At 36.3% G+C, this 17,159-nt stretch overlaps 1 protein-coding gene across 1 annotated transcript; it reads left to right on the top strand.

Moving 5' to 3' along the window:
• The first annotated feature begins 1,312 nt into the window (after positions 1 to 1,312).
• On the top strand, positions 1,313 to 9,111 carry adnp2b (ADNP homeobox 2b). Its single transcript, XM_052093113.1, has 4 exons — positions 1,313 to 1,512; positions 5,090 to 5,207; positions 5,327 to 5,419; positions 5,554 to 9,111. Exons 2-4 carry the CDS (start codon positions 5,100 to 5,102, stop codon positions 8,302 to 8,304), a joined length of 2,952 nt encoding a protein of 983 aa, XP_051949073.1. The 5' UTR covers positions 1,313 to 1,512; positions 5,090 to 5,099; the 3' UTR covers positions 8,305 to 9,111.
• Positions 9,112 to 17,159: the final 8,048 nt, after the last annotated feature.

Raw genomic sequence — 17,159 nt, 5'->3', positions numbered from 1 at the left:
CATTACATAGGGACTATTTCTTCTAGTGGAAGGATGCTTAATGAATGTGCTTATATTACATTTTAATGACAAATTATTATGTATATATAATTAAAAAGAATTATATAAATAAAAAATCTTCCTACCATGTTAAATCATTTTTAATGACAAAAGACCACATGAACATTGCAAAACTTTCCTTGGTTAGCAGTTCTTTCGTGTTGGGAAGTAAAAATTGCTGAGATTGTCGTAAGAGATCTTAACCTCTATTCAGCACATTTGGAACCAAGGAGTTTAAATATATCTGGAGAGAGCTATCTGTTAGCATCTACATTCATCTCTATGGCAGAGCTGCATGATTATTTTTGAAAGGCCGTCAAATTGGGGAAACATTCCTTTTAGCACCATATAGTGAAGTTTCGGCGACTACCAGCAGGGGCGAACAGGGTGACGCTAATCAGCCAATTTCTGACCCCTAGTTCGGACCTTACAACCCTTCAAACATTACACATGGGTTCTTCATTTTAATGAAAAATCGATGTGCTGATGTAGGAAAAAGTGTCAAGTCCCGTAACACAATTGTTACGATAATCTTAAGAGCGTTCTTTGAAATGTTATTAGGTTACTGCATTTAAAAAAATCAGATGTTGTTAAAAAATGCCCATAGACATGGCTTCGAAGCTTGTTACGCATATTGACTTTTTAAAAAATGGATCGTAACATAAATCGGAATAAAAAAAAAATTGCGAACAGAATAAACACGTGTGATCAAACCTTTCTATAAAACAACAAAATACTTATCATGAATTCTTTAAGTTATTTTTGTGTGTTTCGTTACAGGACACAACTGAATCGCTACAAATTTCAAGCACTGTCATTACAAGTAGCTATGAGCTGTTTTTTTACATGCCTTTGCTGGTATCAGTTACTCATTGCCCATTGGCTGAAGAGTAGTGGGGTGATATGTGTTCAGCCAATGGGGTTCTGCCATCTAGTGCTGTTTCTTAGCAACCTGCTGACTGTTCACATGGCCCTCTAGTGGCTAGCCTTACACATTACAAGTATTGGCGCCCCCTTGTGGCCACACTACTTTTAAGTAAATGCTGTATAAAGAGGAATATTTGAAAGACTGAAACTAACCACAATGCAAACAAGTTAATAACAGAAAAGTTGGAAATACTACACCACGTGATTGCACCTAATAAGCAAGATGAGATATAGATAACAAAGTTTTGCCACTTCAGGCATACTGAAATTTGATTGGCCAGACGGGCAGTATGATAATTTTTTCCTGACATCACTTCCCATCTGTTCAATGCGCCATTTTCTCAACTCTGAACGGCAAGCACAATAAATGAGTCCTATTTCCAAATACTAATTACTCTTCGTTACTGATTACCATAGTTGAGAACGCAGAATTATTGTTTGAACATCCTATTCTGCTTCCATATCTTCTATCATCGGTTTTGGCGTGCACACGGATTGCTGAAAGTAGCTAAATCCCCTCCCAGAATCGGTGTGGCGCTGAAAAAGGTAATGTCCTCACAATTAGATAGCAATGGGAACATTAACAATTGCGTTCAGTTGTAGCGGGCTCGATATGATGGTGTGCCTTGCAGGAAGTGCAACGGATTATAGTGACCGAGAGCGGCGAAGAGGTTACTTTATGACATCACTGCGTTATAAAGAAAAGCGCCGCTTGGAACGAATTAGTTGTCCTGCGGTTTGAAAACATTCCTTGACGATTTTGTTTCGATGTGAAGCACATGATACATTCCATTTTATGTATATACAAATTACAGGGTGCTACCCATTGTTTCGAATTTATAACGTGGTAGATTTGGCGAGTGTCATCCCTCGCAGTTGATTCTTGCAGTAAATAATTTAGGTTAGATGTGGGTTTGCGCGCATACTGGCTATTAAAACAATAACTTTTGCAGAGATAGCGAGTGTTGTATTTGATCGTTTGATTCGGGGATTAGTTTGAGCATAGGGTCATATATTGGTACACAATAAATGTCGCAACCAACCAAGTTCATTTGTCATGACCATTATTATTCTGTCCATTTACAAATATCGGGAATGTGAAGTTGTTGATTTTATTTTAGTTAGTCCTCCACGTTCTTTTTATGTATGTGTGAGACATGTTTTAAAGTTGTATTTTTGTTGTTTAACTAAATTGATCAGATTATGTTATCTGCCTATTGAACTTCTAAAATAATAATTATGTTAAGCGCCTAGTGCATTTTACGAATCCCCCAAATCAAATGTAATACTACCATTTCATTATTATAATTATTATTATATTTGCTTTGACATTTTCATGACAGTTAAAAACAAATTCTCATCACTGTAAAGGAAAAACATTCTTAATATTGTAACGGGAAAAAGGTTATTTAAATAATAGATAAAGTGTTTAAACACCATTGTTTTATTTGTTGTACTGCTTTTAATTTATGCTGATTAAAAATAAAAAAATAGTTTTGCATAATTTTACAGTAATGCAACGAAGGGTTCTGTATTACAGTAATATAAATATCATATTAAATATATGACATAAAATGGAAATACAGAAATTAAATATATGTACATCATATCAGCCACAACATTAAAACCACCCCCTTAATATTGTGTAGGTCCCCCTCGTGCTGCCAAAACAACACCAACACGCATCTCAGAATATTCTGAGATGCTATTCTTCTCAACACAATTGTACAGAGTGGTTATATGAGTTACCGTAGACTTTGTCAGTTTGAACCAATCTGGCCATTCTCTGTTGACCTCTCTCATCAACAAGGCATTTCCATCCACAGAACTACCCCTCACTGGATGTTTTTTTTGTTTTTGGCACCATTCAGAGTAAATTCTAGAGACTGCTGTGTGTGAAAACCCCAGGAGATCAGCAGTTACAGAAATGTTTGAGATATATATACACACACACACACACACACACACACACACACACACACACACAAAATGTTTGGGATTAACGGAATTCATGTAATGTGAATACTTATTTAAAATACTAAATATAAGTAATTAATATTAAAATTAAAGTAATTTAATATTTAGTCCTTTCAGATAGAAAACATTTATACAAATAAATTATGCGATCAAAAGTGCATTTGAACAGCAGTGAAACACTTTCTTATGATGTGTTCATACGAGCAGACAGAGAAGTACATTTGAAGTAAGTTTGGAGCAGAAGAAATAGAAATAAACCTTGTGTAAATTGTCAGCTTTACATTAAGCTAAAATGCTATTTCTAGTCTTATACATGCACATGTTAACAGGCACAATCATATATATATATATATATATACACATATATATATATATCCATCCATCCATCCATCCATCTTCAACCGCTTATCCGAAGTCGGGTCAATGTAGGTATATATATATATATATATATATTTTATTTTTTTTTCTTATCAAGAAAATTCATGTTGGATCATCATTTTTTTTCCAGCTAGACCTTATAGATATTAGGGCAAGAATCGTAGTCTTGATTATAATTTTTGTATTGTGTTCCTGTAAAAATATAAAAAAATCCTTAAAACAAGATCAATTCAATTTATCTTGTTGTAGAACAACACTGCATAAGATATTTAGGTTTTTCAGAGAATCTATTTTTAATGTGTATTTTGACTTACTGTGATGTTTTTATAGTCAAAATAAGTGAAACAAATTAACCAGTGCTGAAGAAGTAATCCAAAGTATTTAGAATATGTTATTGGCCTTGAGTAATCTCATGAAATACGTTACAAATTACATTTAACAGCATGTAATCTGTAGTGGAATACATTTCAAAAGTAACCCTCACAACCCTGTGTGTGTGTATGTATGTATGTATGTATGTATATATATATATATATATATATATGAGACCATTGCAAAATGATCAGTTTCTCTAGATTTACTATTTTTGGTTGAGTCTATAAAGTACTGACAACATTTATCCCAAATTCCAATTAAATATTGTCATTTAGAGCATTTATTTGAAGAAAATGACAACTGGTCAAAATAACAAAAAAGATGCAGTGTTATCAGACCTCGAATAATGCAAAGAAAACAAGTTCATATTCATTTTTAAACAGCACAATACTAATGTTTTAACTTGGGAAGTGTTCAGAAATCAGTATTTGGTGAAATAACCCTGATTTTCAATCATAGCTTTAATGCGTCTTGGCATGCTCTCTACCAGTCTTTTCACATTGCTGTTGGGTGACTTGATGCCACTCCTGGCGCAAAATTTCAAGAAGCTCAGCTTTGATGGCTTTTGGCCATCCATCTTCCTCTTGATCACATTCCAGAGATTTTCAATGGGGTTCAGGTCTGAAGATTGGGCTGGACATGACATGGTCTTGATCCATTGGTCCTCCATCCACACATTGATTGATCTGGCTGTGTAGCATGAAGCATGGTCCTGTTGGAAAAAACAATCTTCAGAGTTGGGGAACATTTTCAGAGTAGAAGGAAGCAAGTTCCGATTTTTGGAAATGCATTTCTGAAAAGTTAGATTAAAGGATGTGTATGACTGACTTCAGCAGAACACTAACAATTTTTTTAGAAGACATTAATTTAACCACTGGAGTCTTATGGATTACTTTTACTATGATTGTCTCTGCTTTTTGGAGCTTTAAAATGCTGATCACCATCCACTTGCATTGTATGGACCTACAGAGCTGAGATATTCTAAAAATCTTTTTTTGTGTTCTGCTGACAAAATAAAGTGATACACATCTGGGATGGCATGAGGGTGAGTAAATGATGAGAGAATTATAATTTTTTGAACCATTTAAGCGTTTTCAAAAATCGGAATGTTCTTCGATTAAGGGTTGTAAATACGGATGCAATGTGTTTATTTTGCTGTTCAGACTTTAAAAGTGTATTTGACTGTTATGCAAAAAAAATATTTTTGTATGCCTGTCTGAATAAAACCTTAGCAATTTGTTAAGAAGTATGCAAAATCCCCCTAAACCTGCCACCTGAGATTTTTTTTGCAGACTTGCATATTTTTGAGAAGATTTAAAAGAAAATATGTATTTTGTGATATTCTTCCTAAAATACAAATCATAATGACATCTTCAAATGGATTCTCTTTCAGGTTTAGGACCATGTATCAATTTCCAGTTAGAGGGTTGGAGAAAATCCGCAGAACAAGAAGAAAAGTGAAAAATATTCTTGGAGAATTTGGACTTGAAGAATGTCTTAGTTGGACCGAGGTAATACAATTAAACTTGACAGACCACAGATGAAGTGATCTGTCAATGTTCACCTAATAACCTTTTTACTTTAATAACATTACAATTTAAAGATGTTCCCTCTCCTCTCTTTTAAAAAGGATCTCCAGGAATTTTACCCTGGAGACAATGTTTTTGATGCTACAGACTGGTGCGATTTATCTGATGGGTTTGATGGGCGTTGGATAAAAAAGGTGATCTTAAAAATGCACTTTTATTGAACGTGCTTAGCTTTACAGCGCAAAATCTGTTTAAACAATGAGCAATGTTGTTTGACAAAAATGGGCTGAAATTCTTATTACGCCATCTCCCCCCTCTCTGTCCTCAGTGGGAATATCGGACACGAGGATTGTGCTGCAGCTTGTGCAAGTTCTCTGCAAGATCCTGGCATGCCTATAGAACTCATGTTCAGCGTTGCCATGATGAAGAAGAGCGTCTTTGCAAGCTTTCGTCCTGTACTTCCTGCCCATTTATTGCCCATCCCAGAGTGGTCTCCAAGCACTGCAGATTGTTCCACGTCGAGGACCCAAAGTTAGAATCTGGTGCAGTCCCCCAACTGCCTCCAAGAGCTGTGAGCGGCACCACATTTCAGTGTCGGAAATGTCATTTACAAGATACTCTCTTGTACAGTGTAAAAAAGCATGTTCTCCTTTATCACTACACCTCCACGTTGAACAAATATGCTGGGCAGAGACCAGAGAGGGAACTTAAAGCCCTAGGAGATATTTCTCAGAAATTCTACTGCAAGAAGTGTTACGTAGCAGCTGAGACATCTGAACACTTACTGTATCATCTTCTAACTTCAGAAAAGCACAAGGAGCTGGATGTGCATATCAGAGCTCTAATTTTTGAAACCGAAAGTAAGAAACAATACCCTGCTCTAGCACCAAAAGCCCAAGGCACTTCTGCTGTTGTAATGATGAAAGATCAGCCAGCAATACCTGGTACACTGGCTGCTGGTGGAATCAAAATGTTGGAAAATGGTAGCTCCCATGTCATCACTACCCCTGGAACAAGCCAACCATTTCTCCCCACTCAAGCTTCTGCCCTGGTTCAGCTTGCGAGCGCTGAGGCGAAGGGCTTATTGAGGCCTGGAGTACCACTGGCTTTCCAGAACCCCCAAACTGGAAGACCTGCATCTGCTGTTCCTCCTACAGCTCCCCACCAGGTGCCCGTCAGAGTAGGCCATCCTGGTCAGTCACAACTACAACCTGTATCCCGCCAGATTGTCTTTCCACCAGGTGTTCGCCTTAATGTACCTGCTGTTAGGCCACCGGCTCCTCAGTCCATACTTGTTAATCCAAGATTACCCCAACCCAGCCCAGGAGGCACCATGATGACTTCACAGTCCCTACTGAGTCATTTGATCCCCACAGGCAACAAAGTGGATGGGTTGCCCACCTATACTCTTGCTCCTTTGCAGGTCTTATCAGTCCAGTCAAATAACTCGCAAGGAGTCAGCAAAGCACCGTTGCCTGTGTCTCAGAACATCTCCGCGACTCATCAGAACAAACAAAACAGTGCCCTGCCAGTCCCCAAGCAAACCAAGAAATGGATCACTTGCCCTATCTGTAATGAACTCTTCCCATCTGATATCTACGAGTCCCATCCAGAGGTTCACAAAGAGTCATCTAATAAGCCCAAGCTCGGCCTGGCTGCTCGTGCTCCTTTCTTAAAAAAGATGCCAGACAAGACGGTGAAATGCCTGACTTGCAGGATCTTGATATCGGAAAAGGGTGTTTTCGAACACCTGCTTCATGGCATGATCTGCTTGTTTTGTACAGGGATATTCTACTCCATTAAGCAGCTTGTCGACCATATACAGATGGAACATAATCAGACCCAAAAGAGTAACTGCGACTTCATGCGACGAGAATACCGACTTTATACGGATGAGGCAGGGAATCTGCTTTTCCCATATTTTGACATCAGGACCATGGCTCCTAAACTAATAATGGGGGAAAAAGAGCTCAATCTTGCATTGGTCACCAGCTCCCTCGATCTGATCTTTGTGAAAATGTTGCCCAACAATCCTCAGGCTGTTTGCAAGGCGCCCACATCATCCAAGATGCCCACTCCCAAGCTTGATTACATGGAGTGCCCCTTCTGCTCTGAGAAGCTTTTGAGCATGGAAGCCTATCAAATGCACCTCAAAGAAAAGCACTTCATTGTGCCCACTCTGCATGCAATACTTAAAACCCCATCATACAGATGCCTCTACTGTGGTGGCGTTTACACTGGGAAGACCACTACCAAGGCCATCATTGTCCACTTGGGTAAATGTCGCAGTGCACCCAAAGGCCTCAAATTTGCTGAAAAAATGAGTTCTGGATTAGCTGTTACTCCCAGAGCTAACAGTGCATATGTGTCATACCCAGCCCACCCAAAACAGATCACTGGTCCAACCCCAGCTTCAGTCCAAGCCTCTGTTCCTGCCATAAAGACACCAGAAACAGAAGCAGAGTTACAGAGCCAGCTACGTCTAGAAATAGCTTTTCGAGAAGCTATGGAGGCAAATAGGAGAGAGAGAGAAGAACGGTTGGCAAGGAGGAGAAAGATAGAGAAAGATAGGTTGGCTGGCCTGACTGTCCCCCCACCTGAAATAATCATTGATCCCTCTGTGACATTCGCATTAGATCCTATCGGAATGGAGTTGCGCCCCTTTGAAGAACGACGTGAATTTGTCAACAAGTATTTTAATACGCAGCCTTACCCGCTCAAGAAGGAGATAGTTGCCCTGAGTAGCCGTTTACTGCTTAACAAAACGGATGTTGCTTGCCAGATTGGTGGAAAACGTACCAGGTGTTTGAAGAACATACAGAAAAACAAGGCTGTAGTACTGTTAGGCTTCAATATGGCAGAGCTGACGAAAGTCAAGCATGATCTTTTTATCCCAGAGATAGAGCCAGAGAAGATACTCACTATGACAGAATCAGAAATGGTGACAGAATCAGAAATGGTGACCGAAGCGGAAAGGGTGACCGAAGCAGAAACGGTGACTGAAGCAGAAACGGTGACTGAAGCAGAAACGGTGACTGAAGCAGAAACGGTGACCGAAGCAGAAATGGAGCAAGAGTAGCTTCCCAACTGTAATAAAGTCAAGGGAGAGAGACTTACAATGCAAATTTTATCTAGAGCCTAAACAGTAATGTGTCCCTTGAAACAATGCAAAAGATGACCATTCACACCGGAACTAGTGTTTAATAACTGAACTGCTATTTGGGAGAAACTTGAGATTGAAACAAGCAAAAATGATGTGTTTGAGTTTGGCTGCTGTTCATTAATGTATGTGTACTTTTAAACATGTTTTTTTTTTTTTCATACTAAAACATTTTAAAGTATACAATCATTACTTTTCAATGAGGCATTGCTTTATGCAAGGTTCATTAACTTAAAGTCAAATTAGTTTTTGTAGCCCATTTATAGTTCTAGGGTTGAAAACTTTGATATTGTATGCTGTTATACCTTTCTTGTTTGCCAAACCACAATTTGTTTTCACATAATTTATTTGTTGTAACTTAAGCATTTATGAAGTTTTCCATTTTCATGTATCTTCATATTAATAACTTCTGTGTATTGTCAAGTTTATTTCTGTTTTGCTTGCCTTATTCTTATATAAATCTTGTATTCAACTTATTGTTTTGATCAGGTATTTGCCTAAATGTTTTCCTCAGTCTAGTATGAATGAATGCTACATGCAGTGATATTAATGGCTAATGATCATTACAGAAGTGTGGACCTTTGTAAATGGATTAGTTATTATAGTATAGTTAAACTGTATCTGTATCTAGTAGACTCTTGGTTTTGCATTTTATTTCCACATTTTAATATTGAGTATTATAAATGCCAACATCCAAGCTTACACAATAAAGGGTGAGTCAATAAATTACAGCATATACTGTATATATGCCTATGCACTTCATTTAATTGTGCTTTCCATGTTAATTAATAATGGGCCTTGTCAAACTTCGGAAACTTAAAGGGATTAGTTTACCCAAAAATACAAATTCTGTCTTTGACTCACCCTCATGGTGTTCCAAACCTGTATAACTTCATTTCTTCTGTGTATCAGAAAAGGGAATGTTAGGGGCTGACAGCCTGTTACCAGGGGGGAAAGCAGCATTGACATTCTTCATCATTTCTCATGTCCAGTGGTAGAAAAAGTCACTTGGTTTGGAAACGTGGGGGTGAGTAAAAGTGATTTTTAGAGAAAAATGATCAGTTAAAAGCATTTGGGAAATTAAATACCTTTAATGTGATCACAGATTTTATTTATAAATATCTAGAATAATATAAATATGTAATACAGGTAATTTTAAAGGGTATTCTGACCACTTGATAAAAAATAAAAAAACAACACGACCATTGGGTGTAATGACAAAATCAATGGCAAATTTCCACACCTCTTCGAGCAATGACACTTTTAAGTCCATTCGATTGTTTTAGATTTAATGGAAATTTAATTTCGACTTTTAACTCATGCCATCAACAACTGATGATCCTGAAGTATTTAATAGACCTCGTTCAGAGTAGCGCCACATTTACTATATGACGTGAATCAAAATGAGGCAAGGGATGCAGTGTTGATCGTTCTGCTAACAAACATTTTATTTTTTAAAACACCATAAAGCTCTCTTATACAATTAATAACATCTCAAAACTCACAATTCATTGAAATATTCGAAACCTAATTTATATTGTAGGAATTTTAAAAAGCAAATGCATTGAAGATATCTTGCAACCTAAGTCAATGTTCTCCAGAATGTTCGAAGCAAATGCTAACAGCTAACTAGAACCAACTTTTATAATGTAAACAATCCGTGACGTATCTTTATGTTATAACTTGAAAGTTCCACTATTTCTCGTGTGCGTATATGCTTTAGAAATGGGTTACAAGCACCCTGATAAGATTTGAATGGTTTGCATCCATGCAAGTTGAACACCGTTTTTTCATGTGAGTTTATAGGACCACATTTATATCGCAATCAAAATGTCGTATGCTCCCTCATCTTCACATTGGCTGGCAAGTTGACCAAACGCATGATGATGGTTTCAGTGGCTAGTCAGGTAAAATTTTAGTTTAGTCTGCCTCAATCCCAGGTTTTAAGTACCATGAAAGTTGGTCGGCTTTTAGCGATATTCAATTAATCGCCATAGCAAATTACTCTACTAATTGTTTTGGATTACACGTCGTTAACAGATGCTGAACTAATCAGCTGTTAAGTAAAATTACATCTCTGACTCAGTTAAGTCACTCTCCAGTGTCTCTTAAAGCACACATTTCACAAATACAATCTGAGAAATCCACAAAATTCTCTTCATGATAAATGATTTATTCGAGAATCTAAATGTAGATAGACTTGTATTTAAATTCAAATTGAATGGACTTTTAATTCTGAAAATAGAAACATAATTTATTAGGCTATCTATAAAACAGCCAGTACAATGGGTTAATACCAATAATAAATACAGATTATAAAAAAAAGTATAGTTTTTAAAATATTAAACGCTCAAGATTGGTATGGAAAGAGGTGAAGGCCACCCAAACACCTTCTTTCTTTCATGGACTCGAGATGAACATACAGTATTTTACTTGAAGTTATAATAATATAAGCTGTAAGCAGTACACAAAATAGGTCTTTTATTAAAAAAATACATCTTATTATTGCATAGATAACTACTTTATTTAATCAATAGTAGATTTTTGTATGCTTTTTTTTTTTAATAAAAAATGTTTTTACTATAGACAATGCACAAATTGTACGACAAGAAAGATAAATAATAATAATTAAAAAAAACACAATGTTATTTTGAATAACCATATCAAATAACCCTTCACAACATATTATAATTCATTTATTTACATGTTATAGTTTATGTTCATTTTATTACTTAAGTACAATTTCTGGATGTATTTCTATTGAGCAGTTTAATATTAAATTAACCTTTCTAATCACTTAATTCCAATAAGTTGTCAATTTTGAGCACTCGTTTAGAATTTGACTCTAATGAGCCTTTTCCCCCCCACAATTTCTTCAACAATCCCCTTTTACCATACCTTCTATGTTTGGAAGCATATTCCATCCAAACACTGGATTTGTGTAGTATGGAATGTATCATATGATATTTCTTCCTATAGTCTCGCTGTCTAATTTTTATTTTTAATTTATCCTCATACCTACATAGAATTTTATTCAGAGTGTCCTGTATATCTCTTTCAAGTGCACTCTTTTAACAAAGAACTCAAGGTTAAAAGGAGCTCTGCACTGGTGGTGACACAATTCCGTAGTTGACTCCTCAGGAAGAGAAAGTCCTAGCACTTGCTGGACAATCTGGGACGCCCTGAAGCCTTCTTCACTGCAGTTGAACCTCTCTCCTTGAAGTTCTTGATGACCGGTAAATGGTTCTTTCAGGTGCAATATTCTTTGCAGCAATTTCCTTGCATGTGAGGCCATTTTGATGCAAAGCGATGATGGCTGCATGTATTTCTTTAGAGCTAACTATTGCTAACACAATGATTGGAAGCACTTCTTCCCTCCTTTTATATCAATCAGTCTGCTCAATCCAATCAGAATGATAGAGTGATTTAACCTGACTAGTACTCGTGCACTTTCCCAGGTGCTGCTGATATGATTAGTGAAATGATGTTGGCTGGTCATTTTGTGCCAGGACAAAAAAAACAAAAAACAGTGACATTTTGGTTTTTGTGATAAAGTTCATTTTTTAAAATGCACTTGATCACTCTGCACAATAATCTAGAAACAATGCGAATCAACACCAAAACAACTGAAGCAGAAACATTTGCGAAACAAAATCTATGTCACTGACAATACTTTTGTCAACGGCTGTATATTTACATAGTAGTTTATTCCATTGTCTAAAAACACTTTTTGATATACTAACTGGTAGATTTTGAAAAAGGAAAATAAATATTCATCTTTGTAGTCTCTATTAGTTTGTAATCAATTGTAGCCTATATTTATTTTTAATAGTTTTGAATGATATAATTGTCACGAACATGGAGAGCGCCTCCCCCTCCAGCCGTCGGAGATCAGATTCGCCGGAGTATTGACTATAGACTACATTTCCCATAGCCCACATACCTAGGTCTGATTGCTCCACAGCTGTACTCTGTTTCCCCTCTACTTAACGAACTCTGTAACACACACTCTTTGCGAAGTCTTGTTTTGCTCCGGCTACAATTCCAAGCATTTACGCTGTTTATCATTCTGTCTATCGTGTATCGACCCAGCTTTGTTCCTGTACCTTGTTTGTTTGCCGCCTGACCTATAATTATACTATTGCCAGTTCTTAGTTTATTGATTGTTTGCCTGCCCCGATCTCCTGCCTGCTCTCACGCTGATTCTGCCTGCCTCCTACATATCTGTTTACCTGTGCTTGACCATTGCCTGTACGACTACTGAGTGTTCATTAAATACTGCTTATGGATCACAACCTGCCTGAGTCTTCGTTACAATAATGTTTGCAATTCAAATAAATATAAAAGCTTTTATATTTTAAATAAATATAAGTTTTTACAATTAATAAGCCTGTATGTTCTTGTTGTGGGCCTATGAATTCACTTACGCATTGATATACCATCTATTTTTGATTTATTTTTTATTACATTAAGAGTTAATTTGCAGCAGTTCTCTTGAGCTCTTGTAGCAGCCGCTGTTTATTCTTGTTGTGTAAATGTCTTTAATTGCTTCATAAATGTACAGTTATCCTTTGTATTGTGTAAATCATGTGTTTGAAGTCTTCATGATTCCATGCTGAACTCTTGTGCAGTATAAATGCATTTAAGAAAATTTTAAAACAATATCTTGTGCACAGTTTAAATGAATTTAAATTCTTATGAGTTTTCTGATAGGTGTGGGTTGAGAAACAGATCAATAGTTAAGTCCTTTTACCTATAAATTCTCCTCCCTGCCCAGCAGGTGCACATATGCATAAAGAATGTGAATTGCCAAAAACAAAAGAAAGTGAAAGTGGAGATTGATAGTAAAAATGACTTAAACATTGCTCTGTTTCTCACCCACACTTTTCATATCGCTTCTTAAGATTTAACCACTGGAGTCATAAGGATTACTTTTATTCAGCCTTTATGAGCTTTTGAAGCTTCTAAAGTTTGGCCACCATTCACTTGCATTGTATGGACCTAGAGCTGAAATATTCTAAAAATCTTAATTTTTGTTCAGCAGAAGAAAGAAAGTCATGCACATCTGGGATGGCATGAGGGTGAGTAAATAATGAGTGAATTTAATTTTTGGGTGATCTATTCCTTTAAAGGTTATGCAAGTTGAATAGTGCATATTTTCCTTTACATTCCTGTTTATGCTTTTTCATGTGTATCTCAGGAACAAGCACATCTTGATTGATCTTGGCACTGGTAACTACAGCAAGATAAACTGTACCATGGAGGACAAACAAGAAAAGATAGACATAGTTGAGATGGTTTACATGGTGAGAGAAAAGGAAGAGGTTTTGTGGTGCCCCCTTAAGACTAAACAAAATATAGATACTAATCTCCATGCACCTATTTTTTTTTTTCATAAATGTTTTTTTTCCTCATCAACATCTTGGTTGGAAAAGATCCATGCATTCAGCAATAAGGTCATGTGGACTGTTTAGTAGGCCTTATTTGGGATTTTCAGCTATATTTAAACACTGTTGCAGTTATGGTAACCAGAAATGTGTCTTTTCTAGTTTTGTTCTTTAGAAAATGCCACTTTATATTCAATTAATTAATTAATGTTTGTGTTTATGCGGTTTGTTTTTCCAATATCTGATTTACCCTGGTAATACTAGTTCATTTTATCCAAATTAAATACCCAAATCAGAACTGAATATGTGTGTGAAATCAAAATGAACTGCCTTTATTGATGAGCTCATGCAAGCACATTGTTTTACAGGAGTATTTGTTGCAATGTGGGTTGACACTGACTGCTCCAATCACAGTGGAGATTCATTTATAAAATATGTACTAACATTGACGCTCCGATATATACACCATTTGCTTACAAAATGCATAATAATACTGGAGTTTCTATAGAGTCGTGCATGTTATGAAATGCCAAAATGACTAAAATGAACAGATAAAGTATAAAATCTCTGTTGAAGTAGTATTTGCTTAAATGTTACACAAAAATGTCTTGCTATATTGGGGAGTAATGGAGTACATGTAATGGGATTACATATTTAAAATACAAAATATAAGTAACTATATTCCAATATGGTTACAATTTAAATAATTGGTAATCAGAATACAGTTACATTCAAAAAGTATTTTGATTACTGAAGAGATTACTTTGCATTTTATTGTTGTTTGTTTTATTAAATATTTAGTCCTTTCAGATGGAAAACATTTATACATATAAATGATGCGATCCAAAGTGCATTTGAACAGCGGTGAAACATTCATATGAGCAGACAGAGAAGTAAGTTTGGAGCAGAAGAAATAGAAATAACCCTTGAGTAAATTGTCAGCTTTACGTTAAGCTAAAATGCTATTTCTAGTCTTTTACATGCACATGTTACCTGCACGATCATATTTTTGGTTTTAGCAAGACAATTCACGCTGGATCATAATAAATGTTTTTCAAGTAAGACCTTTGATATTAGTGCAAAAATCGTATTATTGATAGTAATTTTTGTTTTGTTTTCCTGTAAAAATATCTAAAAATCCTTAAAACAAGATCAATTAGATTGATCTTGTTTTAGAAACAACACTGCATAAGATATTTTGTTTTTTCAGAGAATGCATTTTTAACGTGTATTTTGTCTTATTGTACTTATTGAGTTTTTATAGTCAAAACAACTGAAAAAATCTACAATGCTGAAGAAGTAAAGTGATTTAGAATATGGTACTGACCTTGAGTAATCGAACAGCATATGTTACAAATTACATTTTACAGCATATATTCTGGAATCTGTAGTGGAATAAATTTCAAAATAACCCTCCCAAGCTTGGCTATATCAAAAGTATATGATGACAAATTTTGCCCTAATACTGGCCCCTATATCTACACTATATCCCATAGATGAGTATATACATACGGAGAAGCTGAATTTGTATTTGCATACTACCATACTGCTCTTACATGTTCTGCCACAGACACATATGGCACAAGTACTAAAAGTAGTAGAAGTAGTCGAACTCAGTCTGAGTTGTTCATTGACTTTGAACAGCTGCCACCTCGCCGTTGCCCTCTTGTGGATTCAACTAGAATGACCATCAACTAGAATGACCATGATTTAACGACAAATAAGAGAAGACTTGTGTTGAAACTAGTGTTAAACTGTTAATTGCTTTATCGGTAAGTTGGGAATTTGTATTATTGACGTCAGCCCATCTTAAAAATTGTAATGCAACGATTTAGAATCTGTAAATTAAGTCACGCAGATGCGCAGACCGATCGGTGCCCGCCTTGAAGCAAAGGCGAGGCACAGTTGAACTGAAACACCTTAAAGGGATAGTTCACCCAAAAATAACAATTATCTAATTTGCTTTTCTCATACCATCCCAGATGTGTATGATTTTAGTTCTTCTGCAGAACACAAACTAAGATTTTAGAAGAGTATCTCAGCTCTGTAGGTACATATAATGCAAGTGAATGGAGTCCAAAACGTTGAAGATCCAAAAAGCACATAAAGGCAGCATAAAAGTAATCCATATCTTCTGAAGTGATCTAATTGGTTTTGGGTGAGAACAGACCAAACTATAACTCCCTTTTCACTGTAAATCTTGACAACAGCAGTTAACTTGGCAATCATAATTTCAAGCTTGATTACATTTCCTAGCGCCATCTAGTGTTATATATGACAAAAGTTATAATTTGCTGTGGTAGTAGAAGCTATGTAACTGGATATTTCTTGCTTTAATGTTTTTTTTTTTTTATATCTCAAATTGCATATACAGAATGAAGAAATGGGTTGTCCCATATTTTCTTAAAAAGACACTGATGGTGTCCATTATTTGTCTCTGCTAAAGTTGGCAATCATAGTCTAATGTATTTTTTCATGGCCATAACACCATTCAGTCTATCAACTTGGATTTTAATTTCTGATTTCCTGATTAATATCTGAATGGCTGTCAACATGGGATATGGTATAATTTGTTATCTGATGTAATCATTTTACATACATACACCGATCAGTCACAACATTAGAACCACCTTCTTAATATTGTGTGGGTCCACCTCATGCCACCAAAACAGCGCCAACCCACATCTCAGAATAGCATTCTGAGATGATATTCTTCTCACCACAATTGTAGGCCTACTGAGCGGTTATCTGAGTTACTGTAGCCTTTGTCAGTTCTAACCTGTTTGGCCATTCTATGTTGACCTCTCTCATCAACATAGAGTGGTGGTGGCATAGTGGGCAAAAGCACATAACTGTTCATCAGAAGGTCACTGGTTCGATCCCCACAGCCACCACCATTGTGTCCTTGAGCAAGGCACTTCACCATTGCTCCGGGGGATTGTCCCTGTAATAAGTGCACTGTAAGTCACTTTGGATTCAAGCGTCTTCCAAATGCATAAATGTAAATGTTCCATACACAAAACTGCCGCTCTACTGGGTGTTTTTTTTTTTGGCACCATTCGGAGTTGTGTGTGAAAATCCCAGGAGATCAGTAGTTAAAGAAATACTCAAACCAGCCCATCAGACACCAACAATCATGCCATGGTCCAAATCACTGAGATCACATTTTTTCCTATTTCTGATTTTTGATGTGAACATTAACTGAAGCTTCTGACCCATATCCAGGGGCGTGTCTAGAGCATTTTCAGTGGGGGGGGGGTCATGCTGGGGCACTGCGTCCAAACGGGGTGGCCGCCAGTGACCAAAAAAAAAAAAGCTAAATTCTACAGTATATTACGTAAATTCTATTGATTTTATTATTTTTTTTTAACTTGAATAAAGTTACTT

Source organism: Xyrauchen texanus, chromosome 26 (assembly GCF_025860055.1).
Source record: "Xyrauchen texanus isolate HMW12.3.18 chromosome 26, RBS_HiC_50CHRs, whole genome shotgun sequence".
Classification (NCBI taxonomy): Eukaryota; Metazoa; Chordata; class Actinopteri; order Cypriniformes; family Catostomidae; genus Xyrauchen; species Xyrauchen texanus.
Note: the sequence above shows the minus strand (reverse complement) of the source record. Positions and strands in the feature narration are given on the sequence as shown.